The following is a 19033-nucleotide window of genomic DNA, read 5'->3' on the forward strand; positions in this document are numbered from 1 at the left end:
CCAGAGGAATCTGACTCTGACGGAAATAGTGAAGATACCTCGTTTGTCACTCCTCAAGGGTCTGTTAAGAGGAGATTAACAAACCACAAAATACAAAAAAAGACACCTAAAATTATACCTTCAAAAAAAGATCCCCGTGTTAAAGCTAAAAAGCCAAATTTAAAACCAAAAACTGTGCCTCCTGGTTTGTCAAATTCACAAACCAATCCAGGAACTAGCTCAAGAAAAGACAATAATCCAGTGGGCTCCATTTCACATTCACCAACAGGATTACTGAAATTTTCGGAAATTGTAGAATGGATTTTCGCTGCATTCAATATTTCTGAACCTCTAAAGACCATCATAACAGCATTCCTTCCAATAGCTAGAACTTTTTTGAAACAGTTATCAGCTCAATGGCCAGCTCTTTCAGGTTTTGTATCATTTGATGGATAATTTATCATCCGCCGCAAATGATTCAATCACTGTCCTGCAGTGGAATTGTCGAAGCATCATGCCAAAACTTGATTCATTTAAAGTTTTGTTGCATAGTCAAAAATGTGATGTATTTGCTTTGTGCGAAACATGGCTTACATCAAACATAGCCTTAAATTTTAATGACTTTAACATTATACGTCTCGACAGAGACTCCCCGTATGGTGGAGTGCTTTTAGGAATTAAGAAATGTTATTCCTTTTATAGATTAAACATTCCTTCGACTTCTAGTATAGAAGTTGTTGCTTGTCAAATAAACATTAAAGGAAAGGACATTTGCATTGCTTCGGTATATATTCCTCCAAGAGCTCAAGTTGGACAACGACAGCTTAATGAAATTGTCGAAGCCCTTCCTGCTCCACGTTTGATTTTAGGAGATTTCAATTCGCACGGAATGATGTGGGGTTCCGTTTACAATGATAGCAGATCATCTCTAATATATAATATTTGCGACAATTTTAGCATGACGGTACTAAATATGGGTAGCATGACACGGATCCCAAGACCTCCTGCACGTCCAAGTGCATTAGATTTATCTCTTTGTTCGACTTCAATTCGACTAGATTGCACCTGGAAAGTATTTCCTGATTTACATGGTAGCGATCATTTACCAATCATCATCTCAATTAGCAGTAACAAAGGCATTGCTAATTCAGTTAATATTCCATATGATTTGACAAAAAATATTGACTGGATTAAATACCAAAGTAATATTTCAAGTGTCTTAACTTCAATGGAAGAGCTTCCCCCACTTGAAGAATATGACTTCCTCGTTTGTTCGATTCTGGAGGCCGCAGAACAAGCCCAAACCAAACGATTTCTTGGTCCATCGTCTAACAGAAGACCTCCAAATCCTTGGTGGGACAAAGAGTGCTCAGATGCTAAACACGCGAAACAAAATGCTTTCAAGACGTTTTTAAAACGAGGAGGAGGAACTCCTCAGAATTTTGAAAAATTCTTGGTTTTAGAAACCAAGTACAAGAACATACTTCGGGTTAAGAAATGCAGCTATTGGAGACATTTTGTGGAAGGTTTGTCAAGAGAAACCTCAATGAGCACTCTTTGGAATACGGCCAGACGAATGAGGAATCGTAACGTAGGAAATGAGAGTGAGGAGTACTCGAATCGATGGATATTTGATTTTGCGAGGAAAGTTTGTCCAGATTCCGTTCCTACGCATAGCATTGTTAGGGAGTCTTCTTCAAATGATGATTCCATTGATAGCCCCTTTTCAATGATGGAATTTTCCATAGCACTCATGTCTTGTAACAATAACGCTCCTGGATTGGACAGAATTAAATTCAACTTGGTGAAGAATCTGCCCGACCTCGCAAAAAGACGTTTGTTGGAATTGTTCAACAAGTTTCTTGAGCAAAATATTGTTCCACCTGACTGGAGACAAGTGAAAGTTATCGCCATTCAAAAGCCGGGGAAACCAGCTTCCAATCACAACTCATATAGACCCATTGCGATGTTGTCCTGCATCAGAAAATTGTTCGAAAAAATTATTCTACGACGTCTCGACACTTGGGTCGAGACGAACGGTTTGTTGTCAGATACTCAGTTTGGCTTCCGTAGAAATAAAGGGACGAATGATTGCCTTGCATTACTTTCGTCTGACATCCAAATTGCCTTCGCTCAAAAGCAACAAATGGCATCTGTATTTTTAGACATTAAAGGAGCATTTGATTCAGTTTCCATTGATGTTCTTTCAGACAAGCTCCACCAACATGGACTCCCAGCGGTTATAAATAATTATTTGCACAACCTTTTGTCAGAGAAACGCATGCATTTTTCACATGGCGATTTGGCAACAATCAGAATTAGCTACATGGGTCTCCCGCAAGGCTCATGCCTCAGTCCGCTCCTCTATAATTTTTACGTGAATGACATTGACAGCTGTCTAGTAACCCCATGTATACTAAGACAATTGGCAGATGATGGCGTGGTTTCAGTTACTGGATCCAAAGCTATTGATCTGCAAAAACCATTGCAAGATACCTTAGATAAATTGTCCGTTTGGGCTGTTCATCTTGGTATCGAATTCTCTGCGGAGAAAACAGAGCTGGTCGTCTTTTCAAAAAAGCATGATCCCGCGCAACTTCAGCTTCATATGATGGGAAGAATAATCGAACAGGTTTTGACTTTCAAATACCTCGGGGTGTGGTTTGATTCCAAATGCACGTGGGGAGGACACATTAGGTATCTGATAACGAAATGCCAACAAAGAGTAAATTTTCTTCGAACAATAACAGGGTCTTGGTGGGGTGCTCATCCGCAAGATCTAATAAAATTGTATCAGACAACGATACTTTCAGTGATGGAATATGGATGCGTTTGTTTTCGTTCCGCTGCAAATTCTCATATTATCAAACTTGAGCGAATTCAGTACCGTTGTTTGCGAATTGCTTTAGGCTGCATGCATTCGACACATACAATGAGTCTTGAAGTTCTGGCGGGAGTTCTTCCATTAAAAGATCGATTTTGGGAGCTTTCATCACGCCTGCTAATAAGATGTGATGTGCTGAATCCCATGGTAATTAATAATTTCGAACGACTAGTCGAGCTTCGATCTCAAACAAAATTCATGACAGTATATTTTAACCATATGTCACAGGAAATCAACCCTTCAAGATATATTCCTATCCGTGTCAGCCTCCTAAATGTACCTGACTCAACTTTATTTTTCGACACATCCATGCAGCGCGAAGTGCGTGGAATCCCGGACCACCTACGCTCGACGGAAATCCCAAAAATATTTTCAAGTAAGTTCAGGCATATTGACTCTGAGAAAATGTTTTACACGGACGGATCGCGAATGGAAGAAGCGACAGGGTTTGGTATGTTCAACAATAATGTTTCGGCCTCATTCAAGCTTCAAGAACCTGCATCTGTTTATATAGCAGAGTTAGCAGCAGTTCATTATAGCTTGAATGTAATCGTCACATTATCTCCAAACCATTATTTCCTCTTCACAGATAGTCTGAGTGCAATTGAAGCCATTCGCTCAAACGCTGCTGGCAAAAATGAACCGTTTTTCTTGGGTAAAATAAAACAGTGTCTGAACGACATATTGAATAATAATTATCTAATCACAATAGTTTGGGTTCCGGCTCATTGCTCCATTCCAGGCAATGAAAGAGCCGATATTTTAGCCAAACGTGGTGCTATTGAGGGTGAAATTTATGAGAGACCGATTGCTTTCAACGAATTCTATAGCGCGTCTCGCCAAAGAACACTTGCCAGCTGGCAAGCTTCTTGGGATAAAGATGATCTGGGTCGGTGGATGCACTCAATTATTCCTAAAATATCGACAAAGGCATGGTTCAGGGGACTGGATGTGAGTAGAGATTTCATTCGTGTGATGTCCAGACTCATGTCCAATCACTACACGTTAGATGCACATCTCCTTCGAATTGGACTTTCCGAGACTAATCATTGTGCTTGCGGCGAAGGTTACCGCGATATTGACCATGTTGTTTGGACATGCGTGGAGTTTCGTGATGTCAGATCTCAACTAATAAATTCCTTGCGTACCCAAGGTAGACTATCCAATGTCCCAGTTCGCGACATTCTTGCTTGTCGTGACCTTCCATACATGAAACTTCTTTATCATTTCATTAAATCCATTGGAGTTCCAATTTAAATTTTATTTTATGTTAAACTGTTTTCTCTTCCATGAGTTCAACCAATAGCCAACTATAGGATATTGAATATAAGTGGTGAACTGATACAAACAATCCTGAAATAGTTATAAGATCATGTACAAAATAAATGTATTTTATTTAATGTAATTAAAATAGCAACTCGCTTGATAAAAACAGTGTTTAGATTAACTAATGAGTACCAACATACTAATATGATATTCGAAATGTATTAGGTTTAAACTACTATGTATTGTGGATGCCACGGCGAAGAAAAACTTATGTATATTGCCTATGAAATAAACGTATTTATGAAAAAAAAAAAAAATACCTGATCATAAGACCTTTCAACTAAATTTAAGTTTGGTTTATCTCGACGAACTTATTCGAATTGTATGTGGAATTTAGCCCTCCGGGCCTCGGCTCAAAAGTCGGTTTTCACAGTGATTATAAACCCTTTCTATATGACAAAGGCAAAAAGGTTTTCGATCTTAAAAACAACTTTTTTCAGTTGCACAAGTTGAATAAATATTGCGGAGCTAGTGCTCCTGCAGACTATATCGTGCAATAGTGGTTTCGTACTGATACTAGAATTCCAGCAGTGCCATAAGGATTGCTACTGAGCAACCATATCATAGTTTTAGCAAGATTTCGCGAATGAAAAAGATGTACTGGCGCTGGATACCGCACTTGCATACTCAGGATTAAAAAGAGAAACGCGAGCACACTTTGGAAGTATGTCCGCCTATGCTGATTATGCTGATTCAAATTGGTGTCGATTGGCTACTGTTGACGAAGCCTAGATCCATTATTATACGCCAGAGAACAGAATGATTAACCGACAATAGACTGAAACTCGGCGGAATGGTTATGAAGTCGGTTCTTTGGGTTTGTGATAGTATAATTTTCGTAGACTACCTTGAAAAAAGAAACACCATCGATAGCAAGTATAAGTGTGATTTAAAGACTGTCCCAGAAAATATGGACGCACTTTGATTTCGATTGTAAATAATTCACAAGTGTTATATATTCAAAATTTATTCGATATACTGACAATATTATACTACAACAACGGAATATTAATCTCAACATTTGCTACTTAGCCATTGTAGACTAGCATACTTCTTGGCGACAAGTTTTGACACTTTTTTCCAATCTTTTTCGAACTGTTGAATGGTTTTGGCTGCCGAGACATGTTTCCTAAGATGTGCCTTTGTTAATACTCAAAATTCCTCAATTGGTCGAAGTTGTGGGCAATTTGGTGGATTTATGTCTTTTGGGACGAAAGTGACATTTTTGGCAGTATACCATTCTACCGTTGATTTCGAGTAGTGGCGAGAAGACAAAAGGATCATTGTGGCTTCGAGTCATCGGTAGAAGTCATTTTTGTAAACATTCCTTGATGTATATTTCGCTGTTCATTGAAGCAGTGGTGATGAAGGGTTTCGAAATCTTACCGCAGCTACAAATTGCTTGCCAGACCATAGCTTTCTTACCAAATTTTCCGACTTCAATCGATGTCTCGGACTGGTTTAACACTTGCCCTTCTCGCTTTATATAATATTGTGGTCCCGGCAAGGATTTGTAATCGAGTTTCACGTAGGTTTCGTCTTCCATGATTATGCAGTTCAAATTTCGAGCAAGAATCGTATAGTACAGCTTTCGAACCCTCGACCTGATCGATGCTTCTTGTTTCGGACTACGTTTTGGTTGTTTCTGCTTCTTATATGTTCTAAGATTCAAACGTTCTTTAGCACGAAGAACATTTGACTTCGAAGTGCCCACTTTTTTAGCCACATCCCGAACTGAAACCTCCTTATTTAGCTCGAACGCCTTCGGTATACGTTTATCCAACTGAGGGTTAGCAGGATCTTTTTTCGACCCGTTTTCGGTTTATCCTCAAAGGTGTTATCCTCACCGAACTTCCTGATTGCATTTCGCATGGCTTTCTCACTCACTCCTCCCATTTTTTGCTATCTTTCTCAGTGACAGTCCGCGTTCTGTGCACCATTTGTACACAATTTTTCGACGTTGTTCTGCTGAAAGTCCACGCATTTCGAGACAAACTAACGAAAACGAATAAACAACTGCACAAGTGGTTAGAGAAGAGTGGAAACAACAGGACGCAGCCATAAAAATTGACAGATTCTGAACCATTGCGAAATGGCAGCGGTTTTTGGTTGCGTCCATACTTTCTTGGACAGTCTTTATTCATGCAATACACCGATCTTCGCGATAGTTGATTTTTATCATTCAACACATTAGGGCGTTTTAAAGAGCTATTTTCACGCTTCAAATCTGATTTTCTCAGAAACGGTGACGAATATAAAAAAAAAACCCAACTGACAATTTCTTAGAAATTTAGTTTAGATTATTCTGTGAAAATTTCAGAATGATTGTTTGGCTTTAGCGGTCGGGAAAGTCTTTTTTCTGAAGGGAAAGTTGCATAGCTGAAATCGCCGTCTTTCAACTTGTTCATTGAATATCTCGTCTTCAAAAGCCTGAATCAAAAATCTATCCTGACAATGTCTAGATAATATAGTTTGGATGCGATTAGTGCATAAAAACATATATGTTGTCGCGATAAAAATTAAGTGAATGTTATTTTTGTAATGGTAAGTACGTTTCTATGGCGGCACCATTTTTTTCTGCTCTTGTATCCTGGTAACGTAACGAAACATGAGAGAGAAATAAAATCGGTTCATCAAGGCTGCCAAACAAGCGGTAGCTTTATTGGATTTTATGTGATGTAGTCAAACTTGTAACCGAAAATATCAAAACTTTCTTGGCCACCCGGCCAAATCGTCATTTTACACATTTACGAGAGAGCATGAAGAGAAATGTAATACGCCCAGCGAGCGACACGGTTTTACGCTAACAACTGGCATCAGTTCTTAAAGTTTCAAATCGTTTTATGGCACGTTTTTGTCTTGCTGTCTAGCAACAACCTACCTCTAGCATGCTAGGAGTAGGACTAAAACGTTAGCTTTAATTTCGCTTCTATTTATAGATTCGCGTGCTTCCAACAGCTTCGTTTTTGCATCGATAGACCAATCAGAGCGATGCTCTCTCTTTGATACATCGCTTACTCCTCCAAAACCGTCGTCTATGGCAGAGAAATCCGGTATGCCAAAGATTTTTAGCAGCCAAATAGGACACTGCTCGCTACTAATCAAAATTTCAATCATATAAAATTGAAAATACGTGGCTTGATACATTAAAATCGAAACATAGAAATATGTCCTATCAAATGATGAAATAATATTAATAATTGAAACAAAATAGACTGAGCTGTAAGTGTTTCAAACCTGACCACATTTCTACGTGTAGTTTTTCTTGAGTTTCTGATTTGCACCCCTATATAGAAAATAAAAATGTGTTCCATATCAAAAATATACTTTATAAAACTTCTCTCCGAAGCTAGATGGAAATAGATAAGTAATTCATTTTATCGTAAAATTTTGAGAAAATATTTTTGAAAAAAAAAACTGTTTGTTGAATGAAGAGATGACTAAGTAAAATAGAGCAGCCGAACTGACAATTCTGTCAAAAGTTATCGGGTTGCCAAACGCTTCTACTTTAGATTACCCACCCGGTATTTGTCCTGATTCTAGAAGCGAAATAGACGATGTATATCGTGATCAATACTATAATTAGATAATAGATACCATAATAGAATAATCAATATGTGTAGGAGGCTTAACAAAAAAAAACTCGAAAGTGATAGACCAAATCTGTAATCGTGTTGACAGGTTGTGAAAATCAACTGAAAGAAAATATTCCCAAAATATCAAAACGACTAACTATAACAATACTCCCTACGATTATCCCATGCATCGAAGTTACATGAATTTCTCTTAGAACTCCCGATCGGAACTGAATGCTCACGTAGTTTTCTCAAGAGCATATCTCGTTTTCTCATTGACTTTGACTGTATTAGTAGTTACAAACTTTCCTCCCATGTGCCTTAACCCACCCAGACCCACCTCGTATCAGCGTAAGAAGCCGCACTAACGAACCCAGACCCACCCACCGAAGCCGCAAACTCTCCTCTTTATGCGTATGAAGAACTGTACAACAAAGCATGCGTTTGTCCCTGCGAAAGGTCAAACTACGTAGCCCGAAAGTGAAAATAATTTAAACCGGCATCCTCCAACACATATGTATGAGTACGTTTAGGCAATCTGTTTATTCAATGATCCCGATAACGGATTCAGTTGTGATAGGCTTTGGGGAACGGCTGAAACGTGCTCCCCATCATGAGTTGGATGCCGTGCTGGAGTACGATTGTGTTCGTGCCAGAAGAGAGTACCGATTTTCCCCTTCGCAATCGTTGCGGGTCCGCGTGAGAGGCGATCGCGAATCAACCGACATGACAAACACAGACAACGCGACGTCAGCCGCTAAGTGCATTTAACACAAAACCGTTTGCCCTTGATTCGACACTCAGCTCTTGGAAGCCGACGTGAAAACACGCTAGTTGCAAACGGTAAGTTCCTGTTCCTGATCCCTGTTAGATAATCCGGTGATTGATTTAATCAAGTGTAGTGATTTTGTTTGATTTTGCAACAATCTGCCCAGTTCAAGTTTATCAGTGACGATTGGCATCTGGTGGTAGAACGAAAGTGAGTGTGTTGTGTAATTAACCTTCTGGAATTTTCGCCGGGTAATTTTATTTTTTTTTGCGGAATCGAAGATGGCGGTAGATTTTTGCTAACGCCCCAGACTTCTGATGAAAGTGAACAATTTCGAGGTAGCCATGGATTGTGTTTTTTCAAAATATCACCGCCGTTTTCAACTTACGAAACCAAAAAGTTTGAGTGCAGTTTTGTCCGACGAAAATATCGCATCGAAAGTTGTCTTTCTAAAGTAATTGCAATTAATTCTATCAGTGAACTGAACTGATAAGATATCTTCGATTATTTCTATCGAACAGCGGTGAAAAAAAACCCATTTTGCTTCCCGTTACCGGACCCGACAATGTCAAGGAAATTTTTCTCCATTCGACCTCTAAATGACCTCGGTCGAAACGGTTACTCGTTCGATCGTTGAATGTGTCTCATCGTGGTGTGTTCGGCTCTTCTGCTGTTCATCCAATCGCACGAGGGGAAGGGCTTGCACCTCTGTAGCATGAGCGGTAAGCAGGCAACGTGGTCTGAACGTAGGATATTTGAAGAAATTTTTTTTCCTATACTTGAAAAATCGGATGAAATTTTCTATCCTTTTTCTAGAGTAACTGTACCCATATTCATGTCAAAATATTAAAACCATTGAATAGAGTGAAATCAACCTACTCTGGCCAAGGGATGGGTTGAAAAACCGTGCGTTCGATTCAAACTTACACTTTTTTAATAAAGATATTCTAATTTTTTTATACGTATTTGACTGCAATAACATTTCTTCGGGTCAAAGCAATGATATTGGTGCAGACTCCCGTTGAATCTTTTAAAACAACACAAAAAATGTAAATCAATGATAATAGGAACTAAACATGACTGCAATCGAAAGTTTCACTGAAAATCATCTTTAATATGAGATCATAGGTCGGTAAAGTCATTTGAAAAACTATTCCCAAATGTCTTTACCGGAAAACGATAAAAACGAAAATCAATCGATGGTTTGGTATGGAAGGAAGGATTCTTGCTGTCAGTAGTATCGTAGCACCAGCCATGCAATGGTTCTGTACACTATGAATCGGAATCTGTTGAAACCAGAAGGTCAAATTTCACAACAGAAATGTAACACCAAGACTTTTTTTCACATGGATTATAATACAATATAACCATTCAGACGAGTTGCACCGTGTACGTATAGGGCGCTCTACAATCAGCAGAACAGTTCCACGGATGGATTTTTGTAAGCCTTTTTTTTACAATAGTTATCCACGTGGGTTGTTTGAATTTTTTTTTAATTTTATATTGTTTATACTCCGCTTTAACCTTTCGATTTGTTTAAAAAGCACTGCTTTTAAAATATAGAATACGTATAAAATTTTGCAGGCTTTGAATGGTATCCAAGTACAAACGGCTTGCCGAACCAGATACTTCGAAACGGATTGTGGCAACTTTTCACTGTCCCTGAAAGCGTTTAAAATAAGATTTGATGTAGATCTCGTTTTTTTTTTTCAAATGTGTATTATATTTAATAGATTATGCTGAGATTTATGTTGTGTTTTCAGTCACAAGTGGGAACTTTTCATCGTTAAGCATCGGTACAGTGTACGAAACAAGTTTTGGCAACAGTCTGCCGCCGATCTTAACATGTTTTTGAACTCGAGAAAAAAGGAGAAAGTTTAATTGGGAATATCTATCTATCTGTATCATAACTTTTTCAACTTGTAATAGAATTTAGATTATATTTCCTTTTTCGCATTGTCGTTCTAAATCGTGGTTTGCAATTTTAAACACACTTCATCCTGTAGTTCCCGAACCGGAAGTCAAATCCGAATGAAATTCAAAACGCAACCTATGGAACCATGAAACATTTTACGTGAGACTAAGCTTGTGAAAATCGGTTCAGCTCTCAGAAAATCAAGTGAGTTCCATTTTGTAGTTTTGAATAACTATTTCCGGTACTTTTAAAACCGGAAGCTAGAATCCGATATGGCCAAAATAGGTTCATGTGGCCAGCAACTACAATAAGCAGCAGATTGAAACAGTTCACAGCCATATTTAGAAAATATTTTTCTTTATTTGCATCGTCGTTCTAAATAACGGTTTGCACTTCACTCAGTAGTTCCGAAACTGAAAGTCAAATCCGAAAAATTTAATTTTTTTTTGCAATGTGCGCGAAAATATCGATTTTCAAAAGTCCGCAACTCTGAACTCTGCAAATTTATAGACAAATGTATGATCCAGGCATCTCTGCTGATCGCCAATACACTCTTTAACCAATATAACCAATACACTCTGAAGATAAACTGTGCCAAATCAGACCTATTTCAGTGATGTATGAAAATAGTATTGCAAGTTTGAAAGTGTCGCAATAATTTTCGACTCTATCTCTCTGTAATCTAATCAACTGCCTGACCGCAGGAAAAATATAATTTGCGGGTAAATCCTACGAGTTTTTTTTGTTGATATAGTGAAGTGACAATAGTAATTCTAATTTGATTCAACTAATGTTCAAACAACCTACAGTTGTTTGAAACAATCAAGCTTTTGTTCGAATTAATTGCATACTGGTTTAAATCTACGATATAGTGATTTAAAGAAAACTACATTGCGGGTTGAAACTATTCAACACTGGTTTAAAATAATCTTTTTCAAATATGATACGAAGCGTTTTTTTTGTTTTAATCAATTGGGATGTTTCTGCGTACACAGAAAAAAATAAATTGTGATATCCCATCAAAATCGCTGCACATCATTGTTTAAGTAGATTGTTGTAATATAGCACACCTATACACCTTATTTAAACGACGTATGAGTATTGATGTGATTAAGAAGATGTACTGTACTTATTGTAATGTGACGACGTGATAAAAAATTGCGTGACGGCAATCGATGTGACCACAAACAATGTGATTTAAAACAACGTAATTGCAAACGATGTATTTCGTGAATATAGGTATTATTATGAACTTATTTTAAACATTTACAAAAACATAAAATGTGGGATTTTATATGAAAACAAAACATATAAGGTAGGATAAGGTAATTTTAATTCCCATTGGTTGAAAATCGTTTCGTTTGAAATCGAAAATAACTCAGTTTCGAACTTTACTGCTATCAACTGCAGTGGGTTGGGAGCTTAGCTACAAGCGTAACTTGCATTCTTTTAAATTCATTACTAATGCCGTTTTTCATTAAAAAGTACTGGTGGCGTAGATTGCTCTGGTTTTGCATTTTCGAGTATAAATGCAATATTCTGATGGTTTTTCATTGCCATTTGATTGATTAAAAGAAAAAACCATCGAGCTCTGATACCGGCAATGGAAATACAGGTTATATTAGGGAAAATTAGTATGAATAATTTTCTGAACATTAAATCCGTGGCAGTTATAGCGTTAATGATAATCTTCATTACAAATATTTCATATCACTTATCCAGAAAACGGAAAAATCTTGTAAGTTTTCCCTGAACTTACGAACTTAGCTCTTAGCTCACGAATAGCCAACAAAGTTTGACACAAACAGCATTGCACTGGGGAAAAAACACTTTAATTTATTAATGCGCGCAATAGTGTAATATCACACAATTTTTAGGGGAAGTATAGATGTGCATTAATTTCAACGTGTTAATAAATCTAAAAGTGTAATAACATGCATTTCGTTGGACAGAATTTTACACGAACAGAATTATATCGACGTTTTCATGCTTGATATTACATTATTTGATGAAAATTGTTTACTCTATAACTTCGATTGCGATATTATGCCGATTTGCACATAAGATTCAAACAATTTGATGTTTATAAATTCAGTACGTTGTTTTGTTGTAATAATAGAAGATTGAGGTATTATCACTTATGAAAAAATGCAATATTGTCTCCAATTAACGAGTACGTCTTTATTTCAAGCACATTAGTAAAAATTACATCGAGGATTATTACTACTTTTTTTGCTGTGTATGAGAAAAGTTTAAAAAACATTCACTCTCTAAACTGTGTTGATTGACGCACATGATTTCGAAATGATAACAATTTCTTAAGCTGAGCTATTACAGATATAGGTATTCTCTCACCCCGATTAAGATGAACCATTGCACAGGTTTTCTGTATGACAAACCACTTGCATTGCTAGGATGAAGAAACACATTCGACTTAGTTTTCACAAAGAGCGGACAAATTTTTGCACTTTTTTCAAATCTTTGTAACTCCGAAACTGTGCATTGCACAGAAATCAGTTTCTTCATTTATGAAAAGCCACCAATCGCATTAACCTTAAGTGTTGTTTTGATAGCAAGATTAAACTGAAAATATTGAAAGGTAAGATTTTTGAAAAAAAAAACATTCAACTTTTTAACATTTTTAACGTAAATACCTCTTACTTTAGTATGGGGCGCTTTTTCAAAATTCAATGGGCAAAATTTGATCGTGAATATCTCGAATTGTTCTGAACGCAACAACAAAATTCTTTCGCCATGCCATCAAAAATATGATCAGCAACTTATGATAAAATTTTCAACAGTACCGACAAAATTCATGAACTGAATTCTTCATCTGGATTTCGATTCTGAATTTTGCCATTGAATTCAGTTCAATTCTAGCTGCCGACTCCCGGTGCAGAGTATAGGTTCTGGTGTAGAAAAATAAATGATAGCAAAAATATCCTATCAGTTTTTTTAGAACCATTAAAATATTCCCAACGAACTATGGCAAGTTTATTTCCACTGAGTATGTAAATCTAAATGAAAAAAAGGCGGGAGGGTTATGTCAGAAACATAACTGGATGTCGTGAATACGGACAAAACTGACATGCTTTCTCCACACATACGAATATCGATAATGGCATGTACTGGTTGATCGATTGTGTGAATACTACAATCTTTCAACGCCTCACTTGAATAACTCTAGCTGTACAATTATAAGGGAACACACAACAGTAAAAAATTGAGGGGTTTTGTAGAGAACAAGACCGATTTAATTGAAAAACCCACAACAAATCGTTTTTAGCCATCGAGGATATTTAAATTTGGGAATTGATATGACATTTGTTTCAATGACTTACTTGTCAAACCCGTCTCAAAAATACAAATTGTACAGCGATATACTCAAACCGAATTTAACAAATCTAAACTATGTTATAAATTATTAATATCCAGTCGCCAAGCGTGGACACAAAGTATTTATAATTCATTTGAAAACTCGTGATAAATGGTAGAATATTATTCACTTATAACAGTTCGGCTGAAAAGTTCGTATCGTTTAATAGAAACACACATTTTTTTTGCCAAAATTCGTTTTTATTATTCAACATAATTGCCATCAGAGGCGATACAGCGATTATAGCGATCTTCCAACTTTTCGATACCATTTTTGTAGTACGATTTGTCCTTTGCCTCAAAATAGGCCTCAGTTTCAGCGATTACCTCTTCATTGCTTCTAAATTTTTTACCAGCGAGTATTCTCTTGAGGTCTGAGAACAGGAAAAAGTCAATGGGGGCCAAATCTGAAGAATACGTTGGATGAGGGAGCAATTCGAAGCCCAATTCGTTCAATTTCAGCATGGTTTTCATCGACTTGTGACACGGTGCATTGTCTTGATGAAACAAAACTTTTTTCTTCTTCAAATGAGGCCGTTTTTTTTTAAATTTCGTCCTTCAAACGCTCTTATAACGCTATATAATAGTCACTGTTGATGGTTTTTCCCTTTTCAAGGTAGTCGATGAAAATTATACCATGCGAATCCCAAAATACAGACGCCATAACCTTTCCGGCCGATTGTTGAGTCTTTCCACGCTTTGGGTTCGGTTCATCGCGTGCAGTCCACTCAGCTGACTGTCGATTGGACTCCGGAGTGAAGTGATGGAGCCATGTTTCGTCCATTGTTATATATCGACGAAAAAAAATCGGTTTTATTTCGATATAACAGCTCCAAACACTGCTCAGAATCATCAATTCGTTGTTGTTTTTGATCGATTGTGAGCTCACGCGGCACCCATTTTGCACAAAGCTTACTCATATCCAAATATTCGTGAATAATATGTCCAACACGTTCCTATGATATCTTTAGGGTGTCAGCTATCTCGATCCACTTCACTTTACGGTCATTGAAAATCATGTTGTGGATTTTTTTCACGTTTTCATCGTTAACAGCCTCTTTTGGACGTCCACTGCGTTCATCGTCTTCGGTGCTCATATGACCAGTACGAAATTTTGCAAACCACTTACGAATTGTTGCTTCGCCCGGTGCAGAGTCTGGATAACACTCATCAAGCCATTTTTTGGTATCGGCGGCACTTTTTTTTCATCAAAAAGTAGTGTTTCATCAGCACACGAAATTCCTTTTTTCCATTTTTTTCACAATAACAAAAGTAGCTTCACTCAAAATGCAATATCTCACAAATTAATAATCAGACAGCTGTCAAATTTATACAAGTATCTTTTGAAGGTTGGTACTAACTGAAAATGTTATGGATTTAATTCTAGTGGCGCCCTCTCATAGAAACGATACGAACATTTCAGCCGATCTGTTATACTGATATGAAATGCACTTCATAAACTAGATATTGTTAGTGAACATCTTACAACCCAATTGTAATTCCAAATAGAAAAGATCTTGTTTGAATATTACTTAGTTCATTTATAAAATGACACATAGTTTGAATCTGCTAGATAAAGTATTGTCATCATGCCAAAGGTTTTGATCTGTAACACAATGAAAAATTTCTCAATTGGCGAGAAACTTATTTATGAGAGCATTTTGGTTATAAATTGAACATAGTGTCTCTTTTACTAGTGAACACAACATGTCGTAATCCCATTACACTCAACCACTGAAAATATTCCGTATTTCTGTGTCGGTTTTGCACGATTCACTCCGTTCAATACCTGGTGATCCGTTCAATATATGCGGTTGGAATTTTGCGCACTCTTTTTAGGTACTGAATTTTACCTTAATGCTTGTTCATACCAAACAACTAAGAAAACTTAAAGTTTGGGTTATTTGTGGTTATCTCATATTATTGGAAATTTTATCACAAAATGCTGGCCATATTTCCGATGATATGGAGAAAAATTATGTTACTGCGATAAATACAGTAGAAGGTATTTGCGATTAACTTCTACCCATTCTTTGACAGGGTAAATTTTAAAAAGGCGCCTCATAGTAAAGTAAGTCGTATTCACGACAAAAACTGTGAAATTGTCTGTTATTTATTTTACTCTTATTTGATCAGCGTTATTTGTGTGGTAGAATATGTTTGTTGTCAATAAGTCATACTTTAGTATGGATACATCGTTACAATTCCGGAAGCGAAGCAGGAAAAGTTGCAGAATTCACACAATCAATCAACTAATACGAATGACGTTCGGAAGTGTTAAAGAAGCATGTCAGTTGAATCTTTGACATTACCCACCCGCCTGATTTCCTTCTTCTTGGACACAATCTTTTGTACAATTAATTGTTTCCGTGTTACAATGGTTTAAAGAAATCACATTTAAAAATATATTCGTCATTTTTTAAATTCAGTGTTGAGATGAATTGGTTTCCTCATCCGTGCAAAACAAGTGGTTTTCCATACTGAAAATTTGCGCAAAATTTCTATCAAATCGGAACAAGCCGGAATCCTACCTTTACCACCTTTTCCGTTGTTAAGTATTTCTTCCAGACGGACAGCCGTCGTTACTCTGTTTACATATGTCTCATATACGAAAACGATTCGTTGGAGTGATCGGCTGATAAAAATGGGTACATTAACTTCAAGTTTTCCTGTCGCTATAACAGCAGTATTGAACAATTTGCGAACCATTTTTTTCTGCGTTATTATTTCTTACATCCGATTTAATAAAAAAAAATCGTTGATTGAAAGTCGAGTAATCGGCAAAGTAACATGGCAACTCTACTAATGAGATGACATTCGCAGTACAATAGCCCCACTCTGGAATTTTCTGACCAAAGTAGGCTAGATTTTTCCGTTTCGTTTTCGTGTCGGATTTGAAAGCCATTACCGATGCTATTAGTGATGCTAATCTGAATAGTTCTTTAAATACATTTTACAACGCTCCTCGAAGCTGTGTTTGGGTTTACCTCAATTACTGACTTGGATCCACCTCCAACGATTGAATAACGCGAATATGTTACGCAGCTAAAAATACTTCTAGCCACGGCTGTCATGCCGACTTGAGCTTGAACTTGAACTGATTGCGTGATTGCTCAAATGAAAACAAAGGACAAACACTCACTTGTAGGTTATCTCGTTTACTTGCCAACAAGATTAACACATTTTGCTTTATCTATCTTGTTTCGTTGCAGTACCAAAAAGTCTTACCTCATCACTATGTCGAAAATCGGAATCAACGGATTTGGCCGTATCGGTCGTCTGGTGCTGCGTGCAGCCGTTGCCAAAGGTGCCCAGGTGGTGGCCATCAACGATCCCTTCATCGGTGTCGACTACATGGTTTACCTGTTCAAGTACGACTCGACCCACGGTCGTTTCAAGGGCGAAGTTTCCGCCCAGGACGGCGCTCTGGTTGTCAACGGACAGAAGATCCAGGTGTACCAGGAACGCGACCCGAAGGCCATCCCATGGGGTAAGGCTGGTGCCGAGTACATCGTTGAGTCGACTGGTGTGTTTACCACTATTGACAAGGCCTCCGCTCACTTGGAAGGTGGTGCCAAGAAGGTAATCATCTCGGCTCCCTCGGCTGATGCGCCGATGTTCGTTGTCGGTGTCAATCTGGAAGCTTACGATCCATCCTTCAAAGTTGTCTCGAATGCTTCCTGTACCACCAACTGTTTGGCCCCACTGGCTAAGGTCATCAACGATAACTTTGGCATCCTGGAGGGTTTGATGACCACTGTCCATGCTACCACTGCTACCCAGAAGACTGTGGATGGCCCATCTGGCAAACTGTGGCGTGACGGTCGTGGTGCCGCTCAGAACATTATTCCAGCAGCTACTGGTGCTGCCAAGGCCGTCGGAAAGGTCATTCCAGCTCTGAACGGAAAGCTGACCGGTATGGCTTTCCGTGTTCCAACCCCGAACGTGTCGGTTGTTGATCTGACGTGCCGTCTGTCCAAGCCAGCAAGCTACGACCAGATCAAACAGAAGGTCAAGGAAGCTGCGGCAGGACCATTGAAGGGAATCTTAGACTACACCGAAGAAGAAGTCGTTTCCACCGACTTTGTCGGAGACACCCACTCTTCGATCTTTGATGCTAAGGCCGGAATCCAGTTGAGCGACACTTTCGTCAAGCTTATCTCGTGGTACGACAACGAATTCGGCTACTCCAACCGCGTCGTCGACCTGATCAAGTACATGCAGAGCAAGGACTAAATTCCCCCAACCCCAATCCCATTTATACAACAACAACAACAAAAAATACAATTCTCTCAGGGCTTAATGCCACTGATCTGTTAAACATAGACGTTGCGTATCACACATACAAGTAAAACCTCCACCTACACCTCTACAGTGAAAATGTAATTCTCTTGTACGAACAGAACGAAAGAATAGAAAACAACGCTACTCTACAAACAGCAACCACAAAAAAAAAACAATTACACACAATTCTGTTTAGTTGGTAAGATTAATGATAATAATAATTATAACTTTTAATTGCTAAAAATGTGAACAAAAATGCTGAAAATTAATATACCTGTTGTGTATTGTCAAGAAATTGATATCCCCCAAGAAATCGCTTAAGGTTAGAGAGAGACAGACAAAGAAACTACAATTATGACGCGCATTAACGGAGTCCTTCCGTCCAGTCAGGCGTGAGCATCATCATCCAACGCCAGCACCGTCAGCGATCGGAAGCGGAAGCATGGAAGGGCTCGAACACAATATCGTAACAATAATCGTGTATTTCATTTTGAAAATGATGCATTATGGAAAGGAATAAACAACTATAGATTGTTACTAGTCGAGTAAAATACACACCAACATTGAATATTTTTTCCGAATGTATCACAGGCCAGGTTGAAAATAATTATTCTCGTGTTTTGTTCTTGATTTATTCGCCCTTATTCTGAATAACGTCGTATCGTTTTTTCGCTCGTATTTCATTTGTATTCCCCATAACGCTAGCAAAATCAAAGGTAGCTATGATTCGATCGAAAAATCAATACGTCGTTATCACAAACGAATTTCCAGACATGACAGTCACGATCTTTTTTGGCGCACATCTACGGTCCTCCGTGAAACTGGCACCAATGGTGATAAATTGGTTGCACTGCTGAGTTCCCATCATCGCATTCATAATGCAAATGTCAAACCGTGAGAACCCTTTCGATACGTTAGCTCATTTG

The 19033-nt window shown here is 38.0% G+C and overlaps 1 protein-coding gene across 1 annotated transcript; it reads left to right on the forward strand.

Annotated features, from left to right (window-relative positions):
• The first annotated feature begins 8453 nt into the window (after positions 1-8453).
• Positions 8454-18662, forward strand: LOC131430444 (glyceraldehyde-3-phosphate dehydrogenase 2). The gene is made up of 2 exons (XM_058595447.1): positions 8454-8607; positions 17036-18662. Exon 2 carries the CDS (start codon positions 17061-17063, stop codon positions 18057-18059), a length of 999 nt encoding a protein of 332 aa, XP_058451430.1. The 5' UTR covers positions 8454-8607; positions 17036-17060; the 3' UTR covers positions 18060-18662.
• The last annotated feature ends 371 nt before the right edge of the window (positions 18663-19033 follow it).

The sequence above is a fragment of the Malaya genurostris genome, chromosome 2 (genome assembly GCF_030247185.1).
Source record: "Malaya genurostris strain Urasoe2022 chromosome 2, Malgen_1.1, whole genome shotgun sequence".
Taxonomy (NCBI): Eukaryota; Metazoa; Arthropoda; class Insecta; order Diptera; family Culicidae; genus Malaya; species Malaya genurostris.